The following is a 12,500-nucleotide window of genomic DNA, read 5'->3' on the forward strand; positions in this document are numbered from 1 at the left end:
CTTGCTATACAGCCAGATTAACTAAGTCCAAGCCCAATTATGCTCATTACAAGTCATGTGACTTTGGGCAAGTCACCTAAACTTAGTGCCTCGGTTTTCTCATCTGTAAAATTGGAATAATTAATAATAATAATAATAATAATAATAATAATATCATCTACCTCATAGAGACCTAGTGAGGATTAGGTGTTTAAAACAGCTGCACAGTGGAAGTGCTCAATATATGCGTTAGTTATTATTACCCACAATCCCAGTGTCTACAAACTGTTCACTTTGGCTATGCGTTTTGCTCACCCTGCAGGTTCTCTTCAAAAGGCAGATGTTCCTGGGAGTCATGTCTCACCTACTCTACTATTTTGCTGTGGGCTCAGGAGGCCTCTAAGGTCCAGTGGGGGCCTCCCTCTAGGGTGTCCAAGGGCAGAAGGAAGGTAACGCAGCAGGAGGGCACTTCACTTCCTGAAGTGCAAGTGAGAGCTGCCATTGGGCACTGGGCCATGCACTTCTATACATCCAGAATGAGGACTCAACTTCAACAAGCCCAGGTCTGCAGCCGTCCTCTAGGCAGCTGTCTGCAGGGCCAGTGGGGCAGGAAAGGATAGCATTTTCTGAGCCTTCTTAGGAAAAGTCATTTGTTGGGGATGAGGCAATGCTAATACACACCCACCTCCCTCCGTCTGCTCCCACATCTGTTCCTACAATGAGCCATCAGCACTTTCCCAGGCTGAGCTAGCCCCAGACCCTGTTTCTCATTTCCATGTGGCCATAGCAGAGACAGCAGTACACCCCAGAATTTTCTGCCAGGTATCACATCCTGCAGTACCAGTGTGCCTTCTCATAACCTCTTCTCTGTGGTTCTGCTAAAGATACTACTGTAGAATTTGGCACCACGGCTGAAACATCCTTTTCCCCAAGAAAGGTGTACATATTTTAAAACATTCTTTCATCTTAGCCATCATTTAGGAAGTCTTAAAATAAAATTTTGAGAAAAGTCACCAGATGTCAATTTTATTGCCAAAAATTTGGTAAACAAGGTAATCCCTCCTTCCCCAACCCCAGGTTACAGCACATTACTGGGGTGGGGGAGCATTATTCCAGAGTCCCTTCCTTTGGATTGGTTGGGGGAATTGCTGCACAGCAGGGGATCCAGACAAGCACAAAGGGCTACCATCAAAGCCTGGTGTCCACCAGGACCAGCTGGCTGACATTCAACCTGCCTCATTCCTCATTCCTTCCTTTTCTGCCCAAGTTCAGAATAACAATATCCATGAATTGAGTGCTATTTCCCAGGGGGGGTTGTGCTGCTTTCCAAGCATTAACTCATTTAACAACTCCCTACCATGTAGGATCTGTTGCCCTCCTTTCATAGATGACAAGAAGGGCCCGTGGAATAGTAGGTAATAGTCTGAATAAATCAAGACACTTGCTTCTTTGCCAAACTCTTTGCCTTGAAGGTATGACTGCCACATGGACTGGATGTTCAGAACTTTATAGATATTAGTCATTCCATCATGCTGAGATGTTCCGAATGTCAACATTTTGGCATCCAAATTCCATTTCCCAGCCAGTCTGTCACACTAAGTAGGGGAAAGGAGAAGCATAGTGGCAGTATGAAATCCCTTGTCACCCACATGGCTCATTGCTGGGTTTGTGAAATATGGACACTAGGCTAACGGGCCAGAGCCTGAAGCAGCTCTGGAGCTGGAGGTAGGTGGAATCAATGGACCCATCCCAAGGGGCAGCTCAGGTTCCCCAGAGCTTACCCTTCCCTGGAGGAATACAACTGCAATTTCCCTCCCTCTGAAAGAACACTGATGCTGGAATTGGTAGGTGTGTGTGTGTGTGTATGTGTGTGCTTACACATATATTCAAACACAGGAGTAGATGTGGATTTACTGTCTTCTTGACAGTCTTATGAACTGTGCAAGTTTCTGACACAAAAACATGCCACCAATACTGTACTAGTGGAGAGGAAGAAAGGCATGAACACTTCAAAATGGAAGCTAATTTAAAAATCACTTTGGACTAAGTCTACACTCATGTGGGACATGACAACATTTGATAAATTAGGAAGTAACAACAGTGCAAACAACGATCACCCTGTTCCTCAAATGGAAAACACCCTCCCCTTCTATATCCTAACATCTGCTACAAAGTCCACTCTCTGTCCCCACCCTGACTTATGGGAAGCCAAAACAGCACCAGGGCCCACCCAGTCTGACGGGACATGTGAAGGGATGGTTGGGGCTGGGAGGAGATGCATATAGAGAAAGCACCAGAGCTCCACGGTATAGCATACTTAGGTGAGCAGACCAGGTGTTCTTCTATACAGTTATGTAATCAAAGCATGTGATTGATCATAATACAGCAAAACTGTGCTGCATCAGATGGCCGAAGCCAAATGTATCACATACAAGGCCTAAGCAACATTCTAGAACTGAAAGTTATCTACTTGGTCCCTGAAAGCCGCTTTCCAGGTCATGTCAAGAAATGCCAGGTTTCCTTGTATTCATCTGCCAAATGCTTCCCTGGGACACGCAGGGTGGAGATGGCAGTCATATGGTAGAGAAAAGGCAAATCTACATGATAACCTACGGGGCAACCTCAATCACCTGGAAGTCTTAAGAATATTTGCTTCACTAACCTTCCTCATCAATGTAGTATTGATCAGAAATCTTTTTGTCGGAACTTTTAAACTGGAAATGCTTCTGAAATGTTAAGTTCTTGTCTCAGCACAAGAACAGTTGGATGATGAAACTAGTACCCTGTTTTAGTGATCTGGGACTCTGCATGGCCTGAGGCTCATTCTCTAGGTTGATGATCATTTTTTTTTTTTTGATGATCATTATGCTGTTTTTGTTAATGTCGTGACGAATAACATTCTTGAAGGTGATTAAGATCACTCTCTCTCTTTTACTGTAATTTAAAGCTGATTAAGTACATGACCTTATGAATTTGACCTGATTAATCATGGCTCCTGGTTAACCAAGGGAAAAAGAACAACAGAGACTGTATGATAGCTGGTTGGCAGATGGTGTGTCCCCAGGAAACGGAAAAAGGCTTGAAGTTTGTGCCTGAAGGACCATCAGGCCTGCCTGTGGATGGATACCAGGGTGGGAAGGTAGTTAAGCCCAGTGGGGACATACAGATATCTGCTCATGACAATGAAGCAGCATAAGTGGTTCCCAGGGTCAGTGATCAGGGTTTGTCTTCTCAGCATCAAAAGCAGTGCCTGGCACACAGCAGATGTTCAATACAAATTTGTCAAATGAATGGAGGCCTGCCCATCCCATCTATTCTTCACAGATTTCCTCAGATCACCTCATTTGTCCACTATCTGTCCACTCTCTACCTTACCCTTCCCTCCATCTAGAATTTACGTGCCTACTGTGAGGTGCTAAACCATGAGCTATAAGGGATTTGAGAGTAAACAATATATAACCCTTTATGCAAAGTCAGGCACCCCTCCGTTTCATTGGACTTTTTAAAGGAGAAGAAATGATAACTGGTGGACTTTACAGAGTAGCCTGCACACAAACTGCATGCTGGTATGCCTTCATTACTCCATCCACTCTTCACCTTTGGCAAATCCCTTGATGATTCAGTCCGGGTGCTTCTGAAGGGAAACGTCCATCTTCCTGTCCAGGTGTGGTGTAGGCATGGGTCATTACCTGAGCGGGATGCTGGGTGCAGGGCTACCTCTACTGAGGACTTCATTTGAAACAGTTTCATCCTGCTTGTTTCCTTGGTAATGAATCAAATAAAAGCTTCTTCCAACCCTTCCCACTCTTCCTTACTTCACTTCATGTTCTCTCTTTTTGGAGCCAGGGGATGCTCCAAGAGGGCAAATGGGAAGTTCTGAGGCCACTTCAGTGCTGCAATTTCCTGGATGGTAAGAAAAGTTCCAGCAAGGTGCTCTAAGGCCAATTCTGGGCCCATGTTAGAATGCTTATAGCAGAAGTACGCCTCTCTCCACCTACCATCCCCACTGCCCCCAACCCTTTTATTGTCCCTTGCTGTTCAGAATAAGAACCACTTCTCTCTGGTATCACTTCAAAGAGAAGAATACAAAGGAAAGGCCTAACAAAGGATTCTGGAAATTGCACCTCCTCAAAGGGCAACGTGGCCATTTATCCTAGGATATAGAGTTAGGTCTCTATTCTAGAGGATGGTCTGAAATTTAGAACCATTCTTTATGATTACTAGGTTTGACTTCTGTTTTTGCTTTAATTTTACTTAGCTATATGGATTTCTTCTCTTTTCTTTTTTTAGAATCCAAAATCTTTTCCTTTACAAACTGCGTTCTGATATGTTTGCACTTAATGCTTTTCTCTAAGTGCAAACCTCTAATTTGGTGACATTCAGACTCAGACCTGGGCCTTTGCATCACATGTGATGCTATGATCTGCAATATGTTTTTTTCCCCCTTGGAGGACTCTTTTTTTTTTTTTTTTTTTTAACTTTTATTTAAGTCCAATTAGCTGCAATGTGCTTTTTGAGACCATTGCTTTCTGCACTAGATCAAGACAGTACATTACTACTCTCTGGGCATAGTACAGTCACATGATCCTTTTTGTTTATGGCAATTGCACCTGCAGTTCTAAAGTCATAGAACTGAGAAACCATTCTGATTCTGATTCATCTTCACAATGTAGAGGAGGGCCAAAGTCACCATCCCCATTCCACAGGTGGGGAAACCAAAGCACAGAGAGGTGATCTACCCAAAGTCATTCAGTAAGTCAGAAAAAAAAAACTGAACAAAGGGCAAGGTAAGATCACCTGTGTGCCTTTCAGTGCCTTATCCAGAAAACCTGATTGTGGGACGCCTGGGTGGCTCAGCGGTTAAGGGTCTGCCTTCCGCGCAGGGTGTGATCCTGGAGTCTTGGGATCAAGTCCCACATCGGGCTCCCTGCATGGAGCCTGCTTCTCCCTCTGCCTATGTCTCTGCCTCTCTCTGTGTGTGTCTCTCATGAATAAATAAATAAAATCTTAAAAAAAAAAACTCAGAAAAAAAAAAAGAAAACCTGATTGCATCCTTCTCAAATGAATGCATGTACTTTGAAGAAAGTAGTTTTAGGTGTTTTCTATTAAGGTCTCAAAAGTTCTCTAGGAAACCAGGAGCCACTAAGTAAGAACCAGTAAGTCCCAAATTAACCTTTTAGTTAGATGCCCCTGACTCAGACAATACCAATTATTTCAGCTAGCTCACTGATTACCGGGATACCAACAAGAAGAAAATTAGAGGGAAAAATTCACCCATTCAAGAAATGAATCTTGGCACAGCTCCTGTGTAACACCTAAGTATTGGTCCCTTCTACACAATGCTTTTGTACCTGCTGGCATGCAATTGGGGAAGAGGGTACAGATGGGAGTGTGTATATGTGTGTGTGTGTAATACCAGACATTTTGGGGACAATTCTGCCCCGAAGAATACACATGAAACATGTCTAATACAGTAGTTCTCTACCCTGATTCTTTTTTTATTTTATTTTTTGGTAACTTTTATTTCCTGCTCCTGATTTAATGTAAAATGTAATGTTTTCTGTGATGAAGGCGGAGTCAGTGGGTGGATATGGCTGGGGGCTGATTTAGGCTTCATGGGAAGGAAGTATTAAAGTTGCCTGAGGACAACTGGCCTGGTCTTGCGAGTACTCCACACCCCCCCCCAGAAGCTAAATGATCATCTGGTGTGACGCACTGCCCCTTCCAACGCCAGGAATCCATATTCCCAAAAACAAACTAGGCCAACAGCAGCCTTCCTGCCTCCCAACTCCAAGTCAAGAAAGGCACAAATAAGACCAACAAATAATACTGAGGCGGTGCTTTGGATCCAGAAGACCTTGAGGTACCAGAAGAGTACTGATGGCCCCATTTGGCCAGTAGGAAAAGTGAGGCAATGGAGAGACAGATTCAACACTTTTGGCAAAGGTGAGAGGGAACCAGGAACTTAAGGGGGACATTCTTTTTTCCTCATGGGGGCGGCGATGGGGGGGGGGGCAGAGGGTGGAGGAGGGGAAGATATACTACCAACAGTAGCGACCACAACTCACAACAGCAAAGTGGCAATGCTTGCCATCACAGGAAATTACCCTCAGAGCAGCCAGGATGGATCCTTCACAACGGGAATCCTAGCTCCAGGCTCACTGGGCCCACCACCCTTGGGACTGCATCCAGGGCTGGAGATTTAGGCAGGATTGGCCTGGGCAGGCACATAAGGTAGCTCTGCTTCTTAAGGCATGGCTGCTGTCTTTCGAGGAGTGGGCTCCACACTGGGAGGTGGGCATCAGACACTGCCTCCCCTGAAGCTACCCTGCAAGAAAGCAGAATCGGGCGGAACACTGCTGCCTAGGGAACTCCTCTCCCCCAGGGGCTAGGGGCTTCCACTAAAGCGAACAGCATCAGTAAACCAGCCGATTTCTTGTGTCACTTGGGAGAATAAGGAGAGAGAGGGGAAAAAGACACAAATTGATCATTATTTGCAGGATGATTGTCTAACTGGAAAGCCTAGGGGAATCAACCAAAAAATTATCATAACTAAGCCCAGAATTTGCTCAAGTGGCAGATTAAACTTCAAGCATAAAAAAATCAATCGCTTTTGGGGTCACTTGGTGTGGCCTAACACCTTGGAACAGCTGTGCTTTTCTGCGAGGCCGCCAAGTTTTGTGCAACTTGCCATTATTTAAAAGGATGGAGGTGAGCCAAGGAGACACCGCCTCAGCTGCAGTAACCAATGTCACCCCAGACACCAATAGGCGACAGGTGCCTGGGCTGACTGCTGCCCAAGGGAGCCGCCACCTCTGCACCTTCTCCTACAGGGGTCCTCCCCCAGTCCCGACTCAGCTGCCCTCTCCCAGCTCTTTTTCTATTCCAACCCTTGGTGAGGGCCGCTGCGGGAGCCACGGAGGATGGATGTGGTCAGCGATTGTGCTATGTCATTTCCAAATGAAGTGAGTTTTTAAAAAGGCGGTGAGCTGGCAGGTCTCAAATCTGTCCCCACGTTGCCTCATTGGTAGGGAGCCTGGCGAGGCCGCGGGGCTGGGCCTCCACTAGAGACTTCCACAGTCTGGTCAAAAAGGCCAAGGGAGGCCCCGAAGGGCTGAGGGTGGCAGCCTGGCCAGCTCTGGGCGGCGGTCATTTGCGGTCGAGGCTGGCGTGCAGCTGGGCATCCCGCACCATGCGGTCGAAGGAGCGCGTGTTGGTCTCCTCGCGGACCTTCTCGCGCACGTGGAAGGAGGCCCGGGCGGTGGAGCGGGCGCTCTCCAGCGCGCTCCGTCGCTCCCGGGACAGCTGCTCGCTGCGCTCCAGCTTGCGCCCGATGGCCTGCAGCAGCTCCCGCCGGCGGCAGTCTTCGTCCCTCTCCACCTTCTCCTTATTGGCGCGCTGGGCCCGTTCCTTCTCCAGCCTGCTCTGGCCCACGCGCCGCGCCTTCTGCTGCACGGCTTCCTCGGCAGCCTGCATGGCGTGCTGCAGCCGCCGCTCCCCCGCCCGGGCCAGCGCCTCCAGGTGCGCCTGGTGTTCGCGCTCTTTGCGCTCGGCCACCTCCTTGGCCCGCCGGCCCTGCAGCTCCTCCCGCCGGGCCCGCTCCCGCAGCTCGCGGGCGCGCTGCTCCACCAACTGCTCGTAGTTCTCCTGCGCGCGGCCCAAGCTGGCCTCCAGGGAGCTCCGCAAGCCCTCGCGCTCCGCGCGCTCCTGCCGAGCCCGGCCTTGCAGCAGAGCCTCGTGGCGCGCCCGCTCCGCCCGGCTCAGCTCCCGCTTCTCCCGCTGCAGCTGGCCCTCCTGCCGCTGCTTGGTGCGGGCCGCGCGCTGGGCGCGCTCCCTGCGGGCCAGCTCGGCGCGCTCGCGCCCCTCTTGCAGGCCCTCCTCCCGCTGCTTCAGGTTCTGCTCCTGCTGCAGCTTGCGCAGCCGATCCTCCCGGGCCGCGCGCTCCACGCGTTCCCGCCGCAGCAGGCCCTGGCGTTCGGCCAGCTCGCGCCGCCGCTCCTCGCTGCGCTCGCACTGCCGCTGTCGCCGCCGCGCCTCTTCGCGCTCCTCGCGGCCCCGGCGGCCGCGCCGCTCCTCCACCTGCGCGGCCCAGGCCCGGCGGCCCTGCTCCAGCGCGCGCTGCTTCTCGCGCTCCTCGCGCTCCCGCCGCTGCTCCGCCCGCACGCGCTGCTGCTCCCACTGGCCGTGGGCGGCGGCGCGCTGCTCGAGCAGCAGGCGCTCCTCCTGGTGGCGCGCCAGCATCAGCGCCGCGATCTTTCGGTCGCGGTCGGGCACCCCACGCAGGCCTCGCTCGGCGCGCACTTGGCGCACGATGCGCTCCACGTGCTGCGCGGTCTGCGGAGAGTGGCTCAGGTCACCCAGGCTGAAGCTGCGGCCCGTGAGCGGCACCAGGGCCAGGGCGGACGGGCGGCCCAGCGGGTTGGGGGCGGAGGACGCGGAGCCCGCAGGGCAGCTGTTCCTGGCCAAGGCCCGCGGAGGCCAGCGCAGCTCCCGCAGGCTCTCCCCGCTGTAGGACGAGGACGACGCGCCGGACTCGGAGCTGAGGGCGCCCTCGCGCCGGCGGGACAGCGAGTCCAGCGAGTGGCTCTTCCTGCCGGCCCGGGAAGCCGCGGGCGGAGGTTGCGTCCGGGCGGGGGACGGGCTGGAGGATGCCTTGCGGGTGGCACGCGGCGCGGGCGAGGCCGGGAGGCTGGCGCTGCTGCTGCTGCTGCTGCCGCCCGCGCTGGGGACCGAGGCGGCGGCGGCCGCGGCGCCCAGCGGCGTGAAGAGGCGCCGCTTCTCCTCGCGCACGATGCGCTCGCGCTCGGCCCGGCACTGCTGCAGCTTGGCGCGCCGCTCCGCCTCGTAGGCCTCGTACAGGCCGGTGGCCACTCGCATGGAGCGGCCCGGGGCCTCGCGCACCAGGTCCGCCAGGGCGCGCGGCAGCAGCTCCACCGGCTTGACGGCGCAGCGGGCGCAGGCCTCCAGCGAGCGGGGACTGGTCAGCACGTAGCGGCTGCCCTCGGCCTCCGGACAGTCGAAGTTGAAGAGGTCGAGGTGCAGCAGCGGAGACTGCTCCCGCCGCCCGCCTTCCTCCGCCGCGCTCGGGGCTTCAGCCTTGTGGGGCTGCGCCGCCGCCGCCGCCGTCGAGGCCGAGGCCGAGGCCGAAGAGGCGGCGGGCTGCTGGGCGCCCTGGGCGTCGGGGGGCGCGGACGCAGCGGCTCCATCGCCGCCCGAACCTTCAGGCTCGGCTCCCGCCTTTTCCTCTTCCGACACGGGGTCTACCATGGCTGGGCCCTGTCCTTTTGTGGAGTCCCTGAGGGAGACAAGGGGGGGACATCGAGGAATACATGAGAGCAGCCCCCCCCGCCCCATTCATATACCCCCCCTCCCAATTTAATCCGCTTTGGGATTAGACTCAGAGGTTCAGTGGAACGTAAATCATAATACTTTTGCCCTGAAAACCCAGGCGGGGGCGGGGGCGGGGGCGGGAGAGGGCGGGTACTGGTGGTGCAAAGAGGAAAGCCTCAACCTCCCCCAGCCGGTGTGCGGGGCAGGAGTCTGGGGCCCGGCTCCCCAGGGCGCCTGGCCCGCTGGATGCATCTCCTTCCTGCTGCAAGTTAAGATGAAAAGATCGCGGTGCAGGCAGTAGCCGGCCAGGGAGGCTGTGGAGGATTCCCGGGAGGATTAGTGTATTTGTTTGTAGCTTAGGCGGGGATGGGGGATGCAGCTTTGCAGGAACAAAAAAGGAAGAGGCCTGTTCATCCTCAAAGTGCATTGCTGTGAGGACCCCATTTGCCTAGGGAGGAAGTTTATTTGGGATTAGGCTCAAGGCCCTGTGATTTGTATGATAAATTTACATGATCTATAGTATATGATTTCCCCCCTGCCAAAGGAGACCGGGGCCTGGGGCTGATGGAAGGTCGGAGAGAAATGCCTCAATTACAAAAGGCCTCCCCGGAGAGGTGTTCGATTCTCGTTCTGTCTTTTGGGCAAGGCTTGCTGGAGCTGTGCTCGTGTCCTTCCCCCCCCCCCCCCCCCCCCCCCCCGCATCCTCCCCATCCCCACCCCCGTCCTCGCTGTTTTCTGGGGATGGAGAAGGTGCCTGGGTCCTCTCAAATGCGCTCGGTTCCCTCCAAATCTGCAAGTGCTAAAGGCACCATCCACCCCAGTCTCGGCTCGGACACCTGCCCCCCTGGATGCCCTCCGAGTGCCCCTACGTATCCCAGCGAGGAGGGCTCCGGGGACCCAGCTAGCCCGGCCACGCCAGTGCCCGCCGCTCCCGGGTCGCCGGGCGGGTTCACTCACCGCACGTCCCGGGCTCGAGCCCCGCGCCGAGGGCTTTTGTTCGCAGCTCGCCGCTCTCCCTTGCGCGTCTTCAGTCCCCGCGCCCGCGGGGTCGGATCACCGCCGGCTGCAGCCGCGGTAGGAGCCCCAGCTGCCACCGCCGCCACCGCCAGCGTCTCTCCATGGGGCCTGCACACATCCCGGACGCTGCGTACCCGCGGGAGGAGGAGTGCGACAAGGTCTCCCTAAAATAACGCGGCTCTGCTCCCTTCCCTCACTGGTTCTTGAAAAAGGAAGCCGGTTTCCATCGCTGCTGCATCCCTCGCGGTCTCTCCAACCGTAAAGGCACCGCAGGTCTGGCGACGCCCCCGGCGCCTCCTGGTGGACGTTCCAGGGTGCTGGCTTGTTTGCTTAGTGGGCGAAGAAGAGAAATAAATACGTATTTGGTGGAGATGGAGATATATCCCTCTCTCTCTCTATCTCATATATATATATATAAATATATATATATTTGGGGGAGGTGGATCTATATATATATTTAGTGGAGATGGATATATATGTTTTTGGTAGAAACGGATATATATATTTGGAGATGGATACACACACACACTTGATGGATATGTTCACTGAGAAAAAGCTATTCTATAAGTACCTTATCTGGGTAGAATGAAGGAATAGTTTGTCTTGTTTCTCAAGGGGGACTGAAACACATGAAACACATATAAACTTGATGGTAAATAATTGAATAGAAATATGGTTCCTAATCCAAACTATGACTTTATTTTTTTTGACTTTATTTTTTTTTTTAAAGAAAACTAAGAACATTAAGATAGGTTTGAGATAGGCAGAAAATGGGTGACTAATGATTCATGCAAATTTGGGGGACTTCCTGGCTCCAGATAATACACATTAGAACCAGTTAGTGCCATTTAAAGAATGTTATCGTGAGACCCTTCCTCCCCACCTTTTTTCCTTTTGGAGTGGTAGTGGCCGTGGAAGATGGAAAGGAGGACGACTAGGGGGAGGAGCTTGGCAGGTGGGTGGGACATAACATTAGAGAGCATGGTGAGCTACCTTAACAACCTTGATGTCAGGTGGTGAGCAGCAAGTGAAGGATTGAAAGCAGGAAAGTGACATGATCTGATTTATATTTTTGGGAACATAGCCCTAGCAACAATGGAATGAGGGCTTGGGAGGGGGTAGTCAACAGGAGGTGGGAAGCCTTGTTAGCTGGACACCACAAGGCAGGAAAGATTGGAACTTGAGGGGGAAGAGCAGCAGGAGGAGTGGGCCTGATTGACCTGGGGCGGGGGGGGGGGGGGATGTACAGATTCCGGAAATCAAAAAGGAATATTTAAATACAGCATGGCCCTGGGGGTGTTAGCAGCAGTGAAGGGTCAGGGATGATCTCCTGGAGCAAAGAGGTAGCTGGGTGCACCCAGTGAGAGCATGGACCCGAAGAGAGGATTAAGTGAAGTGGAGGGCCTGAGAAGGAGAGGTTCCTTTTTGGACCGCCTGAGTGTGAGGTGGAGCTGCCCAGCAGGTGGAGTTATAGTCAAGGACATCATTGCCCTATACACAGTTCCTAAAACCAGCAGTGGGAGAGATCACCCAGGAAAAGCAGGAGTGACAAGGGAGGCAAGATGATGAGGCTGCTAAAGAAAAAGGAGTCCACAAAGGGGACCAGTCAGGAAATGCAGGAGAGCCTGGTAACATCAACAAAAACAGCTTCAGTATTGTATGGGGGCTGATGCCAAGCTGCAGGAAGTTGAGGTTAGGGGAGGTGAGAAAATGAGCATTCCTGACTCTTGACATTTGGATGGATAAGAGTGTTAGGAACAGTGAGGGGCTTGAGATCTCACCCTACTTACATTCTGTTTAACAGGCAGAAGCCTGCTAGGTTCATAGATGGTGGCAGAAGACAAGTGTCTCCCTGGACAGAAACAAAGGACTTGGTTACTCCTGACACTGCAGAGGGCACAAGCTTCATGTTTCTGTTGACTCCCCTTGTGCTCAACTCCCACGGGGCAGTGGAGAGATGGGCCCAGATTCTACATCGAATGGGTTTGTGTCACACGTGAATGACTCTATTAAGCTTAGTAAATCTTAATCTTCTAATGGGGGCTACTAACAAACACGTTCAACCTTGGCCCTCAGAGGGAAGACAATATCTTCATTATCCCGAGCAGAAAGCACGTCTTCCTCTGACCTGGAGGGAGACTCTGTCTTCCAGGGATGTTTGCTGTACACACGTC

At 52.6% G+C, this 12,500-nt stretch overlaps 1 protein-coding gene across 2 annotated transcripts; it reads right to left on the reverse strand.

Annotated features, from left to right (window-relative positions):
• Positions 1-989: 989 nt before the first annotated feature.
• Positions 990-12,301, reverse strand: CCDC177 (coiled-coil domain containing 177). Of its 2 annotated transcripts, XM_072839072.1 has the most exons (3): positions 12,117-12,301; positions 10,267-10,655; positions 990-9,274 (listed from the first exon to the last, which is right to left on the reverse strand). In XM_072839072.1, the coding sequence occupies exon 3, from the start codon at positions 9,244-9,246 to the stop codon at positions 7,129-7,131; it is 2,118 nt and encodes a 705-aa protein (XP_072695173.1). In that variant the 5' UTR covers positions 9,247-9,274; positions 10,267-10,655; positions 12,117-12,301; the 3' UTR covers positions 990-7,128. The 2 variants fall into 2 exon arrangements, with proteins under 2 accessions (XP_072695173.1, XP_072695174.1); XM_072839073.1 differs by lacking the exon at positions 12,117-12,301 and having other exon boundaries at positions 10,267-10,706.
• Positions 12,302-12,500: the final 199 nt, after the last annotated feature.

This window comes from Canis lupus, chromosome 9, assembly GCF_048164855.1.
Source record: "Canis lupus baileyi chromosome 9, mCanLup2.hap1, whole genome shotgun sequence".
Taxonomy (NCBI): Eukaryota; Metazoa; Chordata; class Mammalia; order Carnivora; family Canidae; genus Canis; species Canis lupus.

What these genes read in the sequence shown, in the direction of transcription:
- CCDC177 (XM_072839072.1), bottom strand. Translation starts at nt 9,246, where the DNA reads ATGGTAGACCCCGTGTCGGAAGAGGAAAAGGCGGGAGCCGAGCCTGAA.